General features: G+C 32.4%; 1 protein-coding gene and 1 long non-coding RNA gene across 2 annotated transcripts in view; one reads left to right on the top strand and one right to left on the bottom strand.

Annotated features, from left to right (window-relative positions):
• Nucleotides 1-226: 226 nt before the first annotated feature.
• LOC136797155 (RNA-binding protein 12-like) lies at nt 227-8,261 on the bottom strand. The gene is made up of 3 exons (XM_067052950.1): nt 8,170-8,261; nt 1,300-1,355; nt 227-789 (listed from the first exon to the last, which is right to left on the bottom strand). The coding sequence occupies exons 1-3, from the start codon at nt 8,259-8,261 to the stop codon at nt 227-229; spliced, it is 711 nt and encodes a 236-aa protein (XP_066909051.1).
• A 259-nt stretch (nt 8,262-8,520) lies between these two features.
• Nucleotides 8,521-23,193, top strand: part of LOC106682320 (uncharacterized) — a 468,677-nt gene continuing 454,004 nt past the window's right edge. Inside the window, exon 1 of the long non-coding RNA XR_010845003.1 lies at nt 8,521-8,759. This is a non-coding gene — a long non-coding RNA (uncharacterized lncRNA). The remainder of the gene's footprint in view (nt 8,760-23,193) is intronic.

Below are 23,193 nucleotides of genomic sequence, written 5' to 3'. Positions count from 1 at the left end.
AATAAACTTCATATATATTATTGACATAATTGTAACTCTTAATAATCTCTTAATCTAACAATAACAATCAAAACAAAACACTTTACACATACTGACTATCTCGTATTTTAGAAAAACCTCTCGACTGTTACCATCGATAATCGATACAAAATCACTACACTGTTACCACCGATAATCGACACAAAATCACTACACTCTCCCACACTAAATAAAAGAAATAGTTTATCTATTGAACATAGTCTTTCAAGTAAGCTGGCGGTCGCCGTAACCTCTGTGGTCTTGATTGTGCTGGTTCTGGTTGGGGTGGTCCTGGTTGAGCTGGTTCTGGTTGGGATGGTCCTGGTTGAGCTGGTCCTTGTTGAGCTGTTTCTGGTTGGGCTGGTCCTGGTTGAGCTGGTCCTGGTTGGGATGGTCCTTGTTGAGCTGGTCCTGGTTGAGCTGGTTCTGGTTGCGATGGTCCTGGTTGAGCTGGTCCTTGTTGAGCTGTTTCTGGTTGGGCTGGTCCTGGTTGAGCTTGTCCTGGTTGAGCTGGTCCTGGTTGAGCTGGTCCTGGTTGAGCTGGTCCTGGTTGAGCTGGTTCTGGTTGGGCTGGTCCTGGTTGAGCTGGTTCTGGTTGGGCTGGTCCTGGTTGAGCTGGTTCTGGTTGGGCCGGTCCTGGTTGAGCTGGTTCTGGTTGGGCTGGTCCTGGTTGAGCTGGTTCTGGTTGGGCTGGTCCTGGTTGGGCTGGTCCTGGTTGAGCTGGTTCTGGTTGGGCCGGTCCTGATTGAGCTGGTCTTGCTTGAGGTGGTCCTGGTTAGGGTGGTCCTGGTTGAGCTGGTTCTGGTTGGGGAGGTCCTGGTTCTTTGATCTAAAGATCTTTGTTTTCACTAATACCTCTCAAGTCGAACCAATTTTCTAGTCTCTTACGGTATTGGTGTAAAAGTCTCTTTAGATTCACCAAAATATTCGAAATTTGAAACGAAATTGTTATTATTTGGAGATGATTGACTATTCATGATTGACTATTGAGGTATATGACTTTGACTTGAAGAATTTCAGTGTTCTTTTGTAAGACAGATGCCATAGTGGCCTAAATTGCTTTTAATTCCGAGTCCATGAGGCAATTGACAATGTTGATTAAAGAACAGGTTGACTTACGTACAATTGTTTATCTAGTTTTATCCTCGTCACCACTTGTTGTAAAACTTTGATGTGCAATTAAATACAAAGTATTGAACTAGAAAAAACTTCTTATATAATAGTTGTAACTCTTAATCTAACAATAACAATCAAGACACAACACTTACACACAACACATACTGACTAGAAAAACCTCTCGACTGTTACCATCGATAATCGACACAAAATCACTACACCTGCAGAGCCAACCGAAAAAAGTTTAAATAGAAAACATGAACAAGAAGTGAGTCGCTACTGTTAATAAGAATAATATACAACACTGTTTTATCAAAATACACAGAAGTAGACAAGGGAGGTTATATTGCTGATCACAACTATCACATTTCGTTGTGCTTATACCTAAAGGGACCTCAGTCGAAATGCCAGTCATCATTCAAAAGCCAGACTGACGTGACTGACTTGATCGTGAAGAACCGTTCTATGAGTTCGACTGACACTTACTTGTAAATTTGATATCAAAGATTAAAAATTATATGCAATGTATCATTCGATTCGTAATCAACAAATTTGTTTGGAAATTATTTTGGCATTTACCTGCAGGAATAAAGTGAACCGCAAGATATGAACAGAACATTGGCAGCCTTATTTTACTTTCTTAGTACCTCTTTTACATCAAAGTCCAAAATTTTCTTGGTAATCCATAAACCAACCTCCTTTAAGTACCCCCTACTCCCCGTCAAAAAAAAAGATAAAATCAATTAAAATCGTTTATAACTAGATAAAACAATACAAAACAGTACCAGACGAAGCTTGTATATTTAATTTTGAATGAACATCCAACTGAACATTACCTACAGTATCTGCAAACAAATATATCTCTTTCATGTATGGGACGGTCTAAGCTTCTCCATTTATGGCAAACAGCACATTCAACCCACACTTCGCGAATTTCGTCAGCAAATCCATCATTAAAAACCAGAGAAGTTGCAACATTCCTTGGTAAGGTGAAAGGAGTCCGTTCTGTCCGATGAAAGATAGATCGTGGTTTCTTTTTTTTCTTTTTCTGAAGGTTTCTAACCCCAGAAAAACCTGACTTCATCAAGAATGGATTTTCATTGATCATCTTCTTAATATTGAGAACAAGAAATATTTTGAACGAATCTACTGTATTTAAAGTTTTCGAAGAACTTTACACTGTTTCAACAGCCTAAAACAATATGCCTGTTTTGAATCCTATAAATGGGGATTCATCCCTGCGTTACTGAAGGTCTATGATTGATTTATTAGTGTTGGTGAATTTACTTGAGTTTTTGTTGATAATTTAATTTAAATAGAATTTATGTTTAATTGTTAAATTAATATACCACATGTTATTAAGAAATAATAAGAATCAGCAGTAACTCACTTTATAGGTTTGTTCCAATACGATTCAAAACCCATCGAACTGACGAACGCATGCGCATGATTTTACTATTCCAAATTTTTGGTGCCTTCTCTCATTACGAGGATTCAGAAGATAATTTTAATTTGATCACGAAATTACATCACTTATGATGTAACTTCTGAATCAGATATTTATGTATTAAGCTAACTAGGTAATCAACCAGATATTGTAACCAGTGTAATATCTATGTATATGATATCTTCCAAAATATAAAAACATTTATGGATTACATATTGAAATTTAAATATAAGGTTCATTCAAATTAAATATGTTCATATTCATTTTATTAACTTTTCAATCGACTTTTGTGAAATTATTTTAATAATAAGGTTTCTCCTGTGACAATATTAGGGGTATTCATGATGTTTTGTTAAATGTAAAATGTTTTACTATGTTAAATGTTATAAGTATAGGATTGTGAGCAGCCCTATTTGAAGTCATGTTAAACGTTAAATGCATAAGAGCCCCTAGCGGATTTTCTGAGCAACTTGTTTTATAAGCCTTTATGTTTATAACCTTTCCTTCCAGAGCATCTTGTTATTGTTTACTTCAAATTTTATTTAAGTTTCAGTTTTGAGTTAAGCAATTTATTACAACATGCCTAGAGTGAGTGAAAAGAGGACTTTGTGTGAAAGTTTAGCTTATGAATGTCTTATTGATCTTCAAACTTGTGAGGAAGAGAATGAAGATGAGCTAATTGACAACTGTATTGAAAGTATTTTATATGTTCTATCATTCAGATATGCAGTTCCTTTTCTCAGCGGATCAATATTAAAATCTTCAGTGTGGAGATCTTCAGTATTACCAAAGTTGGATGAAGATAGGTTTAAATCTCCTTTGAGAGTGAACTACTTTCAATTTGAAACTATTATACAAGAAATCAAAGGTTGTTAAAAAGTTGTTATTATGTCTGTAACCCACTTTTTTAGTATTTATTGTATTAATGAACCCCTTATCCTCCTATCTTAAAAACCTTATGTATTGTTTAAGAATAAAATCACTTATTTTCAGTAATTTCTTTGAAAATTTTTCTAACAAGCATATATAGAATGTTACATGTCAGGTAAAAGTTAATTTAAATAGCTACAAAATGTCACTCCTCCCATGTTTCTACCTTAATTATGAGTGGAGCTATTTGTATTTTAAAAAACTAGCCATTTACAATTTAGAAAACTATAGAGCTATAATTCCAAAACTGGTGAACATAATTTAATAAAACTTGGATGTTCCTCTTAGGTGACAGAAAGCTTTATGGAAACTATGAGATAATGAGGTAAAAAAAATATTTGAAATGTGTTGATTTGACATGAAATCAATCATGAACAAAAATAAAAAGTTTACATCTATTTGAGGGAGAGAGGATCTGCTGAGGTCTTAAATGATTTCAACTTTTTATAAAGTATAATTGCTCTATTTAATTAATGATACATAAATAATAATAAATAGATAAGTAAGAATACATACATAAATATTTTTTAGTTCAATTATTTTGTCAATCGGACTTCTTTAAAAGCTCTACTTTTAATTTTTTTAATTCAAATTTTTTTTGTATTTTGATTTTACGAAGCTTCAGCTCCTCCGCAATCCTTTCCTTTTCAAATTCAATTCGCTCCCTATCCAACACAAGGCGGTCTGTTAATAACTCTTCTGTTTTTTTTTCTCCGTTGTATTATTAAAGTTATCCATTGTGATTTAATAACAGGGGTATGAAATAATTTGTAGCACACACACAAACAAAAATGGTGGCGAGCTCAACTAGTCTATTGTGTGACGTCATTCTCCATTTAACAGACCAAGTAACAGACTCTCAGCCATGTTACATGTTATTTCGTTTTACCACGGCAAAAGAAGGCAATTTTTTTCCATTTAACATGTTAAACTAAAGATCATGAATACCCCTATTAAAAATGATTCAGCCATGACTATTTTAATGAGAATAAGAGCTAGCTGAAGTTTAACGAAACATAGTTGTGTTCTGAAAGATTTTAATCAAAATCAGTTTTAAGCCGTCAGTCATTTTTGATAAAAATATAAAAGAATATGTAAAATGGCTCGTTCTTGGCGAAAAGATTGATGCAGCATTCCAGGCATACATCTGGCCTAAATATGTAACTTCAGTTTCGTACAACTTCCCGTTTGTGTGCTAGATAGTTTAAATACACACATTCCATTTTGCAAGATTTCTTTTTTATGTACATTTTTAAAAATATTATATCGGAGTAGAGTGGCTCAGTGGTAAGACATTATGCATGTAAGACATTAAACTAACTCAATGGACCCGGTTTCAAATCGGCTTGTGACCGATTGTGACAGAATAAATAATTATTATCGAATTACATGCGTTGTATCATTCGATTCCTAATTAACAGAATTTTTTTTGGAATTTACCTGCAGGAATAAAGTAAAACGCACAATATGAACGAAGTATTGGTAGCCTTCCTTTCACTTTCTCAGTACCCCCTCCATTTCAAATTTCAAAATTTTGGGTTGAATGAGCCAACCGAAAAAAAAATCAATAAATATATAATCCTACGAACTACATTGAACAACAAACCTATGCTTAGGTATACATTTTATTTGAATAAATTAAACAATATTGTTAATTAATATTCATATTTATTAATAACTCATTTAGATTTTCCTATAAAACACTAATTTGGCAAGCACAGCCAGTTTCTCAAAGCACCCTTGAATTACAGCCTTGCGTAAGCTTGCAATTAATTGATGAAGTTGTTGGTTATGAAGAGACTGGAGCTTGGGAGATCTAAATATTTGAATTGGCCCTCCTAGTTGGTAGGGCACTCCCGGAATTTCAATGTCTCCTTCTAACTTTTCTTTCTCACTTCTTCTTTCACAGTTCACAAAGGGTAGGGCCAATTTCTTCTTTCGACAGGTCCCACGACTTTCTTCTGACTCGAGAAATGAAAAAAGGCGAAACTACTTCGACAGAGGTAAGTGTCTACAAGGCTATGCAGAGTAGCCTATCTGAATAAATATGAATAACACTATTCAACTCGCGGGTATAAATAAATATAAAAATATGATTCAGAATATTGTAGTAAAATTCACAATGAATATATTTTTTAATTACGTCATTATTCATAAAACTGTAATTTTTAAATTTTAAAAAATCACGAATTTTTATAAAAATAAAAACTTACAAAATGATAAAACAAACAATAATAGCTTACAGAATGTAATGGAAAAAGAAATAGTTAGGATTAATAATTACCATTACTTTAAATTAAACTATATTCCAGGATTAACAGATAAAATTAAAATGAAATTTATAGAATATGAACATAAGTTTGGATTAAATAATAATAATGAATTGGGAAGTTATTTGGATAATATGAAAGACAAAATTGATTTTAAAGATAAATTAAATGTTGTTTATAAAGTAAATTGCCAGAATTGTGAAGGTTTATACGTAGGTGAAACATCTAAAAAATTAAAAACAAGAATTGGTCAACATAAGATCAATTGTAAAAATATAAATACCTAAAAATTACAGCAATTCCACAACATAGTATTAAATATAAACATCAATTTGATATCAATAATCCGGAAATATTAGATATAGTTAAGAATAGAAAAACAAATGAATCAGTACATATTACAAAAAACATCGACAAAGCAATTACAAAAACTTTAGGCACACATTATGTAGATATTATAAATAAATTAGCGTTTTAGTTTTTATGTGGTTTTATATAATATAGAATTAATTTAGTCATTTTTGTTTGTTATTGTATAAAAAAAAAATGTTTATAAAAGAAAATAGTTTTATATAATAAAGAGAAAGAAATGGTTTTTGAAAATTGTTAATTTTAGTTTAATTGTTCATCTCTGTGGTAATAGAGGTAGGAGATAAGTGTTTATAGTCTATATGGTTGTTATCATAATGGAAGATAACCTTCAGGAAGGTAATGTTTACCTAAAAATGTATGACTATTAAGAATAAAATAGTTATTATTCATTAAATGACAATAATATTATTAAATATTAGCAAGAATGACAATATAGGAGATAATTATATATTATATATAGATTATTTTTGTCATGTAAATAGTTTATAAATAGTTTTGAAGTATATATGATATATTAGTAGTGTTGTAAGCGCATGTTGTGGGTTTTTGTTGAATTTGGTATAAAATTAGGAAATTAATAGAAAGGAAATTAATTATTCTATTTTTTATTATTAACTTCTACAAATTTAGTCTTTACTAGCAGACCTCGCTATTGCTATATTTGAGGATATACAAACATTAATTGAATACTATTAAAACTTTGAAATAAATAAATAAAGCTTATGGTAAATAAATATACGATAAATAACTAATTAGGTGTAGATATGTTTTTTAAAAAAAACATATAAATGAAATATAGAAAAATATACGTTTATAAATCATATGTTCCTCCTATGAATAAACCTTATATACTGCATTCATATTTATACGTAACTAGGGGTATTCATGATGTTGTGTTAAATGTAAAATGTTTTACCATGTTAAATGTTATAACTATAGGACTGTGAGCAGTTTTGAAGTCATGTTAAACGTTAAATGCATAAGAGCCCCTAGCGGATTTTCTCAGTAACTTGTTTTATAAGCCTTAATGTTTATAACCTTTCCTTCCAGAGCATCATGTTATTGTTTACTTCGAATTTGATTTAAGTTTCAGTTTTGATTTAAGCAATTTATTACAACATGCCTAGAGTGAGTGAAAAGTGGAATTTTTGTTAAAGTTTAGCTTATGAGTGTCTTATTGATCTTCAAACTTGTGAGGAAGAGAATGAAGATGAGCTAATTGACAACTGTATTGAAAGTATTTTCCATGTTCTTTCATTCAGATATGCAGTTCCTTTTCTCAGGTGATCAGTATTAAAATCTACGCACTGGAGATCTTCAGTATTACCAAACCTGGATGAAGATAGGTTTAAAACTCTTTTGAGAGTGAACTACTTTCAATTTGAAACTATTATACAAGAAATCAAAGGTTGTTAAAAAGTTGTTATTATGTCTTTAACCGATGTTTTTAGTATTTATTGTATTAATGAACCCATTATCCTCCTATCTTCAAACCTTATGTATTGTTTAAGAATAAAATCACTTATTTTCAGTAATTACTTTGAAAATTTTTCTAACAAGCATATATAGAATGTTACATGTCAGGTAAAAGTTAATTTAAATAGCTACAAAATGTCACTCCTCCCATGTTTCTACCTCAATTATGAGTGGAGTTATTTTTATTTAAAAAACTAGCCATTAACAATTTAGAAAACTATAGAGCTATAATTTCAAAACTGGTAAACATAAGTTAATAAAACTTGGATGTTCCTCGTAGGTCCCAGGAAACTTTATGGATACTACTTTGGTGTCAAATTTTATTAGATTATGAGATAATAAAGAATTTGAAATGTGTTGATTTTGACATGGAATCAGTCATGAACAAAAATAATAAGCGTTCATCTATTTGAGTGAGAGGGGCTGCTGAGGTCTTAAATGATTTCCACTATTTATAAAGTATAATCGCTCTATTTAATTAATGATACATTAATAACAGGGGTATGAAATAATAAATAGCTCAAACACGAAAGGACTAACCTGACACCACAAACAAAAATGGTGGCGAGCACAACTGGTCCATTGTATGATCTTTCTCCATTTAACAGACCAAGTAACAGACTCTCAGCCATGTTCATGTTATTTCATTTTACCACGGCAAAAGAAGGCAATTTTTTTCCCATTTAACATGAGTTTTTCCATTTAACACATTAACATGTTAAACTAAAGATCATGAATACCCCTACTGTATAGTTTATTTAAATATATCATTTAATTATTTGCACCTGATTCAAGCGGAATTAAATAATAATAATCGTTAAAAATAATACTTTTTTTGTGATATTAATCGATATAAAATGGTATCGATTTGCTTGGTACGGTAGTAAGAGAAGGACATATGTTGAATCTCTCCACTCCGTAACAATGTGACAATCGTCTTAGTACATACCCAACACCAGTCCAGAAATGACGTGACAAAATTTCAAATCCACTTTTGTTTTGTGTTTGTGTCAGTGCTTGAGCTCCCAATATTAAAAAGAAAAAAAACCAAACAAAATATAAACACATACACACACTCCCCCACACATACCATGGAATACGGAAACCTCGTTACACATACAAATATATAGGTAAGTACGTCTTGTTTTATCATAGAAGTGAATAATTTAGGTACAAAACAATCATAATTTTCGAATTGTTGGTAACACGATAAAATACTCCTCTTATACATTGAACTTAATGATTATCTTGTATTTATGTTTTTTTCTGGTTTTCGACGTAAAGAACGAAAACTAATAGATATTTCGTCAAAAAGAAAAGATTGTTTTGATCCTAAAATATTTAAATATTCCATAATGCTTAATTAGATAAATTTTTGTTTTGTAAAAAACAATGAATGAATATTTTTAAGTTGGTTTCTTTCTTTGATTTAATGAATCGATGGATTTAACTAGTACATAGATGCCCATGTATGTCACGTATTTAAAAATGATTGGAAGGTCAAAATAGGTTAATCTGTTTTTATGTAGACTGTCAGTCGGAATGACAGTGCAGATTGATTTTTTTTTTTAAATGTTTTTTTTATTACATAAATATGTAATGTAAAATATAATACAGTTTTCTTGATACTAATCACATTTCACATTTTGATAAAACAATACCAAAAAGTTATTCAATTTCAAAATCCAGTCATACAAGTGCCGAGAAAGCTGAGGGGAGGTTGCAATTATGCGTTTCACATTATTTTTCAAGGCAAATGCAAAAATAATGGCCAAGCAAGCTTCTGGTTTATTACGAAACCAAAGAGGCATTATAAAAGGTTCTGATGAAAACTTTATGTAAAAGTTTTTTTTTCTTTATGATTCCCTTCCTGGTAAAGTGAAAAAAATACTTTACCAATGAAAAAAAAAATGTTTATTTTTCAATGTGGGTTGTAATATAAAAATACAATGTACGTACTACTCTGTAATCTTAAAATCTCTTGTGTTAGGTATCATTTATGTTTGAAATTTCTTTTTACAAGATATTTCGTTGCATTTCTTTTCTGACAAACAGGGGGGGGGAGGGGTAAAAGGGAGTTATCTACAGGGTACCACCCTATTCTAACCAATGTGGGTGGGGGCAAGCTTTCATTTCGTGGAACCCGGCACAGAAATAGAAGTCGGACTTCCAGGCTAGATTCGAAACGGCAGCACTACAAACTCCATCCCTTATAATCTCCAATACCCCTACCCTTAAATCCCGCCTATTCAATCATTTCTTATTCATTCAGACCCCATAAAATTGTAAATCAATATAATTGTAAACTATTATGTCATTCTTAATTATTTTTAAATCTTTCTTTTTTTTTTCGTTTTTTTTATTGTCCAACTGATCAAAGTTAGAAAGTAACTAATATTATTTTTTAAACTGTTTTTATTTCTTTGTAATTTTGCTTAAGTATCTCTGAGGCTTCTCAGTCCACATCTATCGATTTCTCTGTATTATTCTAAAGGAACTCGTCCCAAAATATATAAAGTATTATTATTATTATTACAATCAAGAGTAAATAAAATCTGGTGCTACTACTTCCCTGGTTAAGTAAGCGTCTTTGTGATTTACTCAGTCCCCGCAGTCAAGCTTTGATGATTTTCATTCCGATTGACCGTTTAGAGGCTGCATTACCTGTAATCCCTTCGGCAGGTTATTGGTTATAACCTACCCCATAACCTTCCTTGTTTATTATCATGTGGGTGCCATAACCCTACTATTCTTCAAATCAAATGTGATAACAAAAAAGGCCCCGTCAACGAAAGGCAGGTTTACGTTGAGATTAATATAAATGTCCGCCATTGTAATCCTTAACTGAAGCAGAAGGCAACTAGTGATTGGCTCGTACTCTTCCCCTACTCCTCTACCACGCACCAGAAAGGCATTTAAGGCCCACCTACTTGGCTTCACTTCTTTTGCTAGTTTACCCTTTCCAAGACAATCCTTCCACCAAAGTTTATTTCGGTATGTTGTTTGAAAACAATGGCGTTCAGTGTTATTACCATTAATAGATAAATTGGATGAAGTTTTATTATTTATTTATTTTTTTTTTTTTTTTTTTTAGAAAGTACAAATTTATTTCATGGTTATTATTTGCCAATCTTTTTTTCATATTTGGTTTATGTCATCTGTGTGTTTATTAAATACCAAACACACAAAAAACAACAACATAGAATTCGAACAATTACTAGCTAAGATACACTTAACTGAACCTTTATCAATATGAAAAATATAGGCAGGTCTTTTTGAATTCTGTTTATTTTTTCTATACTTTTTACTTGAAAGCTGTTTGACTTAGAAACCTGGAAAAGCAAAATTATTTCGTTTTATTTTATACCTCTGGTTCTAATTGGTTTACTTGTGCCCTTTGGTGAAATTTTTAGAATCTAAACCACTCCCAATGTTCGTAAGGTTGAGTTGTGTTGAAGTTATTTCTATTTTTTTTAAGATATATTTTCATTATATAATGCTATATGCCACTGTAAACAATAGATTTAATAAGCAATTGGGTCTAGTAGTGATAGGATAAATATGTTATAAAATATCTTTTATAGCTCAATGCTTATGACGAAAATCATTTATAGTAAATTTAAATATTCATTAGTAATAATTCCCTTTAGGAATTAATATGAATCCGTTAATTAAAATCATTTTATTGAACCGGATCTTCTGAAATCTGTCAGGATCTGATTCGATTTGAGGAAAACTGTTGAAAATGCCATTTCAAAAGTCCTCTCATTAAATAATCTGAAACAAAGCACTTTTACTCGCTAATTGCCTAACATAAGGGTCATCGTTTTTAACGCTTTTGTATTGTTTCCCTCCTGTCGGACATCCAAATCTTGTAATACAATTTATGAATAATTCGGTTTATCCGATCGACAATGCAATATTATAGCGCCATTTTCATCACCTGGTAATAAATATACTTTATTTATTTATTCAGCCTTACTCTGCTCTGTAGGCAATACAGGCATCCAGCTGTCGTTTGACTAAACCGGCAGGGATGTGCTACTAGAGGTGTCATGTGAGCATTTCATTCATTCCAGATGGTTTGCACTACTTGTTATTACATAATTGGATGTGATGGTGACAAAAATATTAGGATTACTTTCAATGCAATTTTTTTATTTATTTATTGTATTTACAAATATATAAAAAAATACAACAAGTAAATTTGATCATAATGGCATAATGATATGATACAGGATGTAGAGAAACTACCCAGTAGTAGAACTCTAAAACAGTTTACAATAAAGGTCACGAGGCCATCTTCTTTTCAGGCGCCTCGGAGGATTGCCAGGAATGAAAGAGGAAGCAAGGTTAGAAACTAGTGGGTTTGGGTGGTTAGGGAGTTTATTATAGAAGGAATAATACCGGGTTCGGGCTAGATCGGTTATGTAAGGAACATTTAGGTCTTTATGGATGGTTTTTTAGTAACAAAATAAGGAGCATTGAGGATTTTACGAAGGATTTTGGATTGTAAAGATTGGATACGAGAGGAATTCGAAGGTTTAGTGGAGCCCCAAAGCTCAACTCCGTATGTCCAGATGGGCCTTATTATTGTCATGTAGATCAGTCTTTTGTAATGAGACCGTTTGTCTAGTAAGTGCTGTAATAGTCCGAATCTGCGTGCAGTTTCCTGTAATTTCAGTCTTGTTCAATGCAAATTGAATTTGATATTGTAACTCTTCAATCAGGGACGCTGACGAATCAACATTTCGTAAAAGATCTAGGATTTTATTATGTCGGCTTATGATTTTTTTTTCTCTTTAATGTAATTTACAAATGTATAAATAAAGAACTAATGGGTTAGGATCGGTAAGGAGTTTGGAATGAACAGACGCATATCTGTTTTGGGCCAAACCTACAATGAATGGGATGTTAAGGTCTTTGTGGATGGGTTTATTTGTAACGTAAAAGGAGCATCAAGGATTTTGGATTGTAAGGATTGGATGCGGGAGGAATTTGATGGTTTGGTAGAGCCCCATAGCTCAATTCCTATGTCCAAATTGGTCTTATTATCATAGTGTATAGTAATTCTTTGTAGTGAATGGGAAATTTCTAGAGTTTGTCTAGTAGGTGTTGTAGCAATCGAAATCAACGAGCAGTTTCTTGTCGTTTCAGTCTTGTGTATGGATTCCAAGTAAGTCTCTTGTCATGATGGAGTTCTAAGTATCGAATCTGTTCAACAGGCGTTAGTGGAGTATTTAAAAAGGATACCTTAGGACAGGAGGGCAGAGGTTTACGACGAAGAGTAAAGGTGATCTTGTGGGATTCTTCTGGATTTATTTTAATTCTCCAGTTTTGACACAATTCTTCATGGTTTTATGTGTGTCTGTAGCATTCGTGATGCATTAGTAGGGTCTTTGTTTACAGACAGTATACATGTGTCATCAGCGTATGTTTTTAGGACTGTTTTAGGGTGGGTTGGAATATCAGCTATATAAACCATATAAAGAATGGGACCTAAGATACTACCTTGAGGAACACCGGCTGACTGAGAAAAGAGAGATGAGTAGCCTAGATTATGATTTACTTTAAAGGTTCTATATAGGTATATTAAAAGGAAATATGGAGGGGGAAGGAATTGACGAAATTTATAGAGTAGACCTGGATGCCAGACTTGATCAAAAGCTTGTTCAACATCGAGGAAGACTCTCGTGCATTACATTACGCACTCCAATGTGGAACATAAGACATCAACCACTCGATGACACTGTTGTATGGTAGAATAGGATGTTCTAAATCGGCTTATGATTTAAAATAAGAAACGCAGCAGGTGACAAGGTCAACAAAATGTTCAAATTAGAAAAAAAAATCACAGTAGGAGTGTACTGGTGAGAGAAATGCTCAGTCGTACCGTCGTAAGTAAAACTTCTTTAAGTATACGTGGGGATGTAAAAGAGGGAGTAGCATATAAGCGTTGAGGACCAATGACTTTTTGCGCCATTAAATAAAAATACACGTACACGTTTATTAGTCATTAATTTTATCATCAAGAATTATTTTAATCAACAGAAAAATTAAATTTGTGCCTTCCATCTCACAGATAATCTATACGTCATCCCCTCATAGGTACAAGACATGATTTTCAATAATACCTCACTATGCTGCTCCAGCGACCAATCAAGTCCCTAGTCCAGACTGAAGCCCCAAGTCGCCGAGCAATTAAAGCTTTGTGCCCCGTTGGAGATGTTTCCTCATTCGTTAATCAATTCTTCTTTACTATCTCTTAATTTAGCCAGGGGCCTCTACTTAATTGTTAGCAAGGGTTTGTAAACCGATAGCCCTTGTGCTTGCGCTTGCACTCATCGGCAAACTTTTTAATTAGTTCTCTTTTCAAACACTTTCTAAAAAAGATGAGTAACATTATTAAAGTCAAAAGTTTAATTATTGAACATTTTCAACACGCTTGCAGATTTAAAAAAATTAAAGGAAAGAAATGAATTAATTCTCTCAGGTACAAGGATTAATATTGTTGCTAACTCACTATTTCTAACTTTTATTGTTTTTCTTTTTCATTTTCTCATTGTCATTTTGAAAAGTTTTCCCAGTTATTTCTACAATAGGTTGTTCTCTCTTTTGTTGTAATCTCTTCTGCCTCTCTTCTTCCTCGTTGCCTTCCAGGAACCAGTCCTCTTTACCCTATGTCGAAGTGCACCGAACTTTTTTATCCGTACACAAAACTTTTGTAATACGGGTAGTTATGTTCAGTGACCAGCTGAGGGAAATAGGAGAGTCCAGTATCCCGCATCAATTTATCCCTTTGTGCCTTGAAGGCGGTGCAAACAACAATTATGTGCTCAGGAATTTCGGGGAGCCGACATCTATCCCATGGTGATGAAGCTTAGCCCGAAAGCCCGCATGTCCCCTCAGGAATTGGGAGATCCAATAGTCTTAGTACAAGAACCAGGAAGAAAAAAATTCAGTTATCTCACCCCAAGTCTTGATTACTTTAATGAGAACTTTGTATGATTACTAGTTAAAACTGATGAGTCTGCCATTTATAGGTAGGGGGAATAAAGAATGGCGACTGTTTAAAAACCTTAATTTTTTATTCGGAGCTCTATATCTTAAAAACTACCAACATCACTAGAAAATCTAAGAGAACATTATTTAAAGAAGAGTAAATTTGCTGAAATATTAGCCCTAAAAGAGCTATTTACGTCCAATAGTTCTCGAGATACAGCTTTTTAAAAGGGAAAATTTCTTAAAAATCTACTGATAGATTAGTATTAATTTATTTTGAGAATTCTATATCTCAGGAACTATGTGACGTACAGATGTCTATTAGCACTCAAATTAAAGCTTGTTTAATGGACTATACAGAAGTTTACAATCTTTGCCTTCGTAGGAATAGTAGTTTTCATGATATTTGCTAAAATAAATGGATTTATAGCTGTTCGGACAATAAGATTGATTTATGAAAAACTTTATTTCAGAAACCATTGGACGTACTGATGTCTGCCAGCGCTCAAATTAAAGCTAGTTAAATTGACCACAAAATAGTTAATTATGTTTATCTTTGTAGAAGTTTTTTATGACAAAATAAACTCACAAAATGTTAATTTCTAGTTGTTCGTACAAAATGTTGGATTTTTGAAAAAAATATATCTCTTGATCCATAAAACACACAAATATCTGCCAAAACTCAAAATAATGGAAATTATACTTACTATAAAGTAGTTTATGACACTTATCTTCGTAGAGGTAGTAGTTTTTATGATATTCACATATGAATATAACTTTGGAAAATGAAAATTTGTACGAACAACTATAAATCAATTTATTTTAGCAAATGTCATATACACTATTACACCTACGAAGATAAAGATCATAAACTACATTATAGCTCATTAAACTAACTTTAATTTGAGTGCTAATAGACATCTATACGTCAAATAGTTTTTGAGATATAAATTTTTCAAAATACATTCACTAACTACCGATCTGTCAGTACGTCCCATACAACATTTTTATTAAATGTTGCTTTTTAAAAAGCTATATCTCGAAAAATATTTAACGTAAATAACTCTATTAGAGCTCATATTTTAGCTATTGTACTCATCTTTAAATGGCGTTCTCTTATGTTTTCTTATGTTGTTCCTACTTTTTAAGATATAGAGCTCTGAATGTAAAATTAGTTTTTGTTATCGCTTTGAAACACTCGCCATTTTTTCTTCCCCCTACCTATACTTGGCAGACTCATCAATTTTGACTAGTAATTATACATAGTTTTCATTAAAGTAATCAAAAATTGGGGTGAGATAACTGCCTGTTCTCTTCTCTTGGGCTCTTGTACTATCTGGGAGGACCCGTATTGCTTGACCGGAGTGTAGGAATGTACTTTCTCATGGTATTATATTTTTTATTTATTTATATTTATGTATATATTAATAAAATATAATAAGATAATAAAATTTAGATGATTCATCAACTGTCGGTTCCACTCTTCTATCGTGTCCTTCAGGACAATGGTTTTCGGTTAGCGGGGTCCTCCCTAATTCTCGTCTGGATATTTTCTGGCAAATCTGCTGATCCTTCTTCCATGTCTGTGTATTTCAAACTGTCTTCTTGCAGGAGCAGGAGGAGGTCGGGAAGAATCCTCCTGCTAAGACCTGCACCGTCTCTTAGATACACTCTAGTAATAATACAAAGGTGGTTATTTCACTCCAATTTTTTATTAATTTATTAAAAACTGTGCATAATTACTAGACAAAATTTATTATTCTGCCAAGTATAGGTAGGATGGATAAAAAATAGCGCTGGTTTAAAGCGTAAAAAAAAATAATTTACAGATAGTTTGATTATGTTCATCTTGTCTATTCTTTTTTTTTGTATATATTTTAAGAGTTTTTTTTTAAATTTATTTTATTTTATTTATTTATTTTTTTAATTTTAGTATGTATGAGCTCATTTATCACTATTACCTATTGCCCACAACTGTGTGGCAGATCGTAATATCTATCAATAAATAAATCTATCATTCTGAAAAAAAAAATTAATTTTTCATTTCGAGCTCCATGAAACTACCGGCAACCGGCAATGAAAAACTTAAGAGAACATAATTTAAGGTGGAGTATAATTTCAAAAATATGAGCTCTAATAGAACTGTAACCGTTTAATAGTTCCTTTGATATAGCTTTGTAAAAAGCAACATTTCATTAAAAATGCACCGAAAAATCAGTAATTTATGTTGAGAAATCTATATCTCAAAAACCATGCAATATATAGATGTCTGTTAGCACTCAAATAAAATCTAGTTAAATGTACAATTAAGAAGATTATGACGTTTATCTTAATGAGAGTAATTTTTTTAATGGTATTTGCTAAAATCAATTAACATGGTGATGATTTTAATTGTTCAGACAAAACTTTTATTTTATGAAAGTCTATATTCCAGGACCTACTATAAATCAATATATTTTTTGGAATCTCATAAAATCTTCTAAATCGTTATCTTCGTAGGAAGATCGTCATGAACTACATTATAGTACACTAAACTAGCTTCAAGTTGAGTGCTAATAGACATTCGTATGTCGAATTGCTATTAAGACATAGATTTTTTAAAAAATAAATACACCAACTACAGATTTTTTAAGAAATATTGCTTTTCTAAAAAGCTGTATTTTGGGAACTATTGAAAGCGTAGATAGCTGTAAAAGGGCTCATATTTTAGCAAATTTAATCTAAAGGGTCTTTTTTTAAGCCCGATAGAACTTGAAATTGTAAAAAATAACACAAAAAATTAAATTGTAATCAAAATTTTTTTTTTATTCGAAAGATCAATACGTGACATTAACATTTGAAAATGATTTCGGGCATATGGGCACCGCGGCTGTTCTTGACGAAGCGCATTCTGTAAAATTGTGTTCAGCGATGAGGCGCATTTTTGGCTTAACGGGTTTGTTAATAAGCAAAATTGCCGCATATGGTCGTGCGATTTGACACCTCTCGATTATTTCCTGTGGGGCTACGTGAAGTCACTGGTTTATGCTGATAAACCAGCAACAATTGACGCCTTGGAGGCCAGCATTGTTCGTGTTATTCGTGACATACGGCCAGCAGTGCTCGAAAAAGTGGCCCAAAATTGGACGTCCAGAATGCGCTTCGTCAAGAACAGCCGCGGTGCCCATATGCCCGAAATCATTTTCAAATGTTAATGTCACGTATTGATCTTTCGAATAAAAAAATAATTTTGATTACAATTTAATTTTTTGTGTTATTTTTTACAATTTCAAGTTCTATCGGGCTTAAAAAAACACCCTATACTTTGAATGATGTCCTCTTAGGTTTTCTATTGTTGTTGGTAGTTGTAATGAAGCTCGGAATGAAGAATTAATTTTCTTTTATCGTTTTGAAATAGTCGTCAGTTTTTATTCCCCCTACCTATACTTATTTAATAGGCTAATATTTCAGAAAATTTACTCTTTTTTAAATAATGTTCTCTTAGATTTTCTAGTGTTGTTGATTGTTTTTAAGATATAGAGCTCCGAATGAAAAATTAATGTTTTTTTAAGGTTATGAAACAGATGCCATTTTTATTCCCCCTACCTATACTTGGCAGACTCATTAATTTCGACTAGTAATTATTCATAGTTTTTATTAAATTTATCAAAAATTGAGGTATTATAAGCTCTAGTGGCTCGCTCTAGAGCCCTCACGATTCAACATCATCATCACAAATCGGTAGATTTTAGAAATTTATCAAATGCCTTAAGGTGTTGTCCTTCATTTAATGCGAACTCCTGTGTATTAACCCTGCCAGGATGGGAAGACTAACTTTACTTAATGTGTGAAGAATCTCTCTACCGAGACTCACAGGCGCTAACAAGTCACACACTAACTTTAATAATAATTAATATTATGAAACTATTATTTTTTATTAATTGCATCATGCAATCATATCTCCTTTTACTTTTTTTTTTTTGGCCAAGACTCTCATTGGAGTCCTATACTGCCTAACCATGGTTGGGGGTCAAAGTTCTTCATTTTGTGGGAACACCACTCAATGAAAAAAGTCAACGTCCCAGGCCGGATTCGAACCGGCACCGCCAATAGACATCAAATTGGTAAGACTGTGTCCTAACCACTGAGCTACGGGCGGCCCCAAAAAAGTAATATCTCCTTTACTTCTTAATTTTATTATTATTTGATTAATAGCTTACTGACTGAAATGATGTTTCGTAGGTATCTTATTTTGGCGTACCGATTTATTTTGACTTTTCTGATTTCTAACTTAAAATAGTCTCTTTTAATTTTTTTTGTGTTCTGATATGTTAAAAACCAGAAAAGTTGAAATCAATACGTGATCTTAAAATCGATTGAATTTTCATTTTCAGCGTCTCAAAAAACATTTTAAGGGACCCTTGCATTTCAGAAATCCGTATAGTTATCTAATATATCAATACGCGAGCTGGTGAGCTTATAATCGATATCATTTTCGGCTTTTTAAGGAGATTCTAATATTTTAAAAATCACAAAATTTACGATCACACAATCTTAAAATCTATAGCATTTTCGTTTTCGCCTTCCTCTAAAATATACGAAAAGGATCCTAATATTTTAGTGATCAGAAAGGATTAAATAAATCGATACCCGAGAGTACGATCTCGTATATCGATAAAATCGATAGCGTTTTCGTTTTTTACTCGTATGGTAATATGTAAAGGGACCCTCATATATTAGAAATCAAAAAAGGTAAGGATTAGGAAAAATAAAATTTTGTATTCCATTAACTTTTTATTTGACTGAAGTCACATTTTCAAATCTATGAATACAATTTATTTGGAATTTTTATTCCATTTTTTTTAATTTTATTCATGTTTAAGGTTACAAACTCCTTAACCACCCAAACCCACTAGTTTCTAACCTTGCTTCCTCTTCCATTCCTGACAATCCTCCGAGGCGCCTGAAAAGAAGATGCCCATGAAACCTCCTAATGTAAAACGTCATTAGAGTGCAACCAATGGGTACTTTCTCTACACGCCTGTAACACTCCAATTTAACTGGGATAAATTTACTAAATGTATTATAATGTACAGTTGTAAATAGCAATAAATAAATATTTAAAAAAAAAAATGTTTAAGATTCATGAATAGTAATGCCTGTTGAACAGATTCGATATTTAGGACTCCATCTTTACAAGAGACTTACTTGGAATCCACACACAAGACTGAAACGACAAGAAACTACTCGTAGATTCCGATTACTTCAACACTTACTTGACAAACACTCTAAACTTCCCATTCACTACAAAAAATTAGTATACACTACAATGATCAGACCAATTTGGACATATGGAATTGAGCTCTGGGGCTCCACCAAACCATCAAATTCTTCCCGCATCCAATCGTTACAATCCAAAATCCTACGTAAAATCCTTGATGCTCCTTATTACGTCACAAATAAACTCATTCACAAAGACCTTAACATCCCATTCGTTGCAGATTTGACCCAAAACAGATATGCGTCTTTTCATTCCAAACTCGTTAACCATCCTAACCCATTAATTCTTAATCTTTCATCCTTAACAATCCCTGATAATCCTCCGAGGCGTGTGAAAAGAAGATGGCCACGGGACCTTCTAGTTTAAATTAATGTTTGAAGTACCACCAATGGGTGGTTCCTTCCCAAGATTTTCAAGTGTATATGAAACATACAACATATTTACCTATTGTATTATTTTGTACAGTTGTAAATTACATTCAATAAATAATTAAAAAAAAAAAGATTCATGAATACAAACTCTGAATAGAAATGCATTCGTGTTTCGCTAATCGAATAATGTTCGCCCCACTCTGGCGATGAGTAGGGTGCTAAGTGAATTTTTTTTGATGTACAACTGTTTTTTAAGTTTACCTACCTTTTCAAATTTATTTTATAAACATAGTTACTAACTTATTAATGATTATATCTCAGAAACGACAGTACCTATAAAGTTTTTCTCATAAATAATTCTGTAGATAGATGAGGAAAGCCTATAAAGTTCTGAGCCTATAAAGTAATTTTGACATGTCCTCGGTTGACCCAGTGAGCGAGCAGTCGCTGACGATACAGTTTGGAATTCCAATCCGAACGGCCCGTGCTATATTGAATTGTAGGAAAGGAAATATTCTTTCTTTGAATCTAAGGTCTCTGATCACGTAACAGATATAAATCACCAACTCTAACCGCACCGCCAATAATGTTTCTCTAAAACTCAGATTACGCTTCCGAAATATATATTATTTTTTTTATCTGGATTCATAATGTATGCAATAAAATAAAATTAAATCTGATCCCCAGTGGCAAAGGACAATTTAAGAAAAAAATTGGTGCTGTGCGCAAATCACACTAATTTTGCTTACCAGGTAGGGTGAATATTATAGGAATACAGGTCCTTTTATATGAAATACCTGTTTTTACAGGAAAAGCTATTCAGTAAAATAACTTTACGAAATCAAAATATTTACTCACTTTATTTCTAATACATTTTTCCCTACGTGTAATAATTTTTTTTTTTTTAATATTTATTTATTATTAGTTACAACTGTACATTATAATACATTTAGTAAATCTTATCTAAGTTAAATTTGAGAGTTACAGGCGTGTAGAGAAATGACATTTTACATAACCTGGTCTCGTGGCCATCTTCTTTTCAGGCACCTCGGAGGATTGCCAGGAATGGAAGAGGATGCAATGTTAGAAACTAGGGTATTTGAGTGGTTAGGGAGTTTATAATGGAAGAAGTGATATCTGGTTTGAAAATGCGTTTTTGACCTGAGTGTTATTTATTTTATGTCTATTTATGTAATTTATTATGAATGTCTAAATTTCTGAACAGATGGAAATCTGTTGGAGATAAGTCAGGTGAATAAGGTGGGTGTAGAAGGACCTAACACAGACCTTTTAGTTTCTGCAATAAAAGTTGTTTTCTGACTAAAGGTCTATGATACCAGGGTAGAGAGAACGCATCCTAGAGATTGGTCTAGAATCGCCTTGGAGCAGAACGTTAAGGAATCTTTCGGTAGGAAGAACCCTCAAGTAAGAAGATTGGTGGTCGACAGAGAATTGGAAGCGGCTGTACGAGATGGGACCTCACACCGCTATTTAATACAGGATTTAAATACTGAAAATGTAAAATGGTAAATTATTTCGGGGTCGTTTGTAGCTAAAGGAGTTAAGCGATTTCCTCGTGACAGGAGCGGTACCGGTTCGAATTCTGCTTGGTGGATCGACTATTATTTCTGTGGCGGTCCCATAAAATGAAAAATTACTCTTCACCATGATTAGAATAGGTTGATTACCCACCGTACGAGGGCTGTCCGTGGCTCAGGTGGTTGTGGCGCAGGTCTTTGCCACCTGGCCACATTAGTGGCGCTGTTTCGAATTAGGCGGTGGTGGGGCGTTGACTTTTTTCGTTGAGTGGCGGTCCTACTAAATGAAACCTTGCCTCTCCCCATGGTTAGAATAGGTTGGTCACAAGTAGATAACCTCTCCCTCCCCCGTGTCAGAAATGACTAGGAAGGGGATATAATAAAAAAAATATCCTACCATACGGATTTATACATGTAGTATCACACTTTTTTATTTTTGTAACTCCTTTGTTGGATAGGAAACGTAATAAAACATAGCTTAAAATTACAATGGTTTTGCATAAATAAAATAATACCTTCAAAAGAAAAATGCTAGAAGCTATTTATGTTTCGGAAAATACAAGAAATTTGAACTGGCATTAAGTTGAAATTTTAAACAAAATTAATTTTTGCTCAGAATGTTTTTACGCAAGATAAATAATAGTTAAATTTGGAAGTATGTTATTGCAAAATGAATAAATAAAAAAAATAAAATAAAATTTGATGTATAATGAGAATATTGCAAACCTGATATGTGAGGTGAGTTAAACAGTGAATTGTTCACGAAATTATTGTAATATACAGTGAAAACTAAATAAAATTATAATAATTGGAGAAGTTTGTTGGGGGTGCGGTCAGCAAAGAAGGTAGGCCTGAGTGCAACTTGAGTTGCAGGCCTACCTTCTACGCCATGACCCCTGATGAAGACCTGAAACTCAGGTCGAAACGTCGGCAAAAAATAAATAAATATGGTTTTGTTTATTTATGTTGTTCTTTGCTGACCGCACCCCCCAACAAACTTCTCCAATCATTAATCTACGGTCAACTATCTACACCTCATTATAAAATTATAATAATTGAAACTGTAACAGTAAAATGTAATTTATCACAATAAAAAATAATTATTTGGTGTAAGGTTTTTCGGTAATTTAATTATGTTTTATAAGTTATTGACAAAGATAAAAATATGGCAAAGGCAGAATAACCTTTAATATTTTGATAAAGATGTTAGCAGTTGTGATACTATTAAGAATGTAGAATAATTTAAAATTCAGAATGTTTTTTAAAATTAATTTACAATTATTAGAATTTTATTGAAATTGGTAATCAATACATCTTTGAGAATGACCGAAGGTGGGATGGTAAGGTTTTTAAGAAAATATTTTTTTTAAAAATTATATGCATAAAAATAAAA

This window comes from Halyomorpha halys, unplaced genomic scaffold, assembly GCF_000696795.3.
Source record: "Halyomorpha halys isolate HHAL.00 unplaced genomic scaffold, Hhal_1.1 Scaffold403.1, whole genome shotgun sequence".
Classification (NCBI taxonomy): Eukaryota; Metazoa; Arthropoda; class Insecta; order Hemiptera; family Pentatomidae; genus Halyomorpha; species Halyomorpha halys.
Note: the sequence above shows the minus strand (reverse complement) of the source record. Positions and strands in the feature narration are given on the sequence as shown.

Excerpts from the sequence above, each read along its gene's own strand:
- LOC136797155 (XM_067052950.1), bottom strand. The coding sequence starts at position 8,261 with ATGGCTGAGAGTCTGTTACTTGGTCTGTTAAATGGAGAAAGATCATAC. Across the intron at positions 1,356-8,169 it reads ATTTTTGTTTGTGGTGTCAG|GTGTAGTGATTTTGTGTCGA; the intron begins GTTAGTCCTTTC and ends TTGGCTCTGCAG. Across the intron at positions 790-1,299 it reads TCGAGAGGTTTTTCTAGTCA|GACCACCTCAAGCAAGACCA; the intron begins GTATGTGTTGTG and ends CACCCTAACCAG.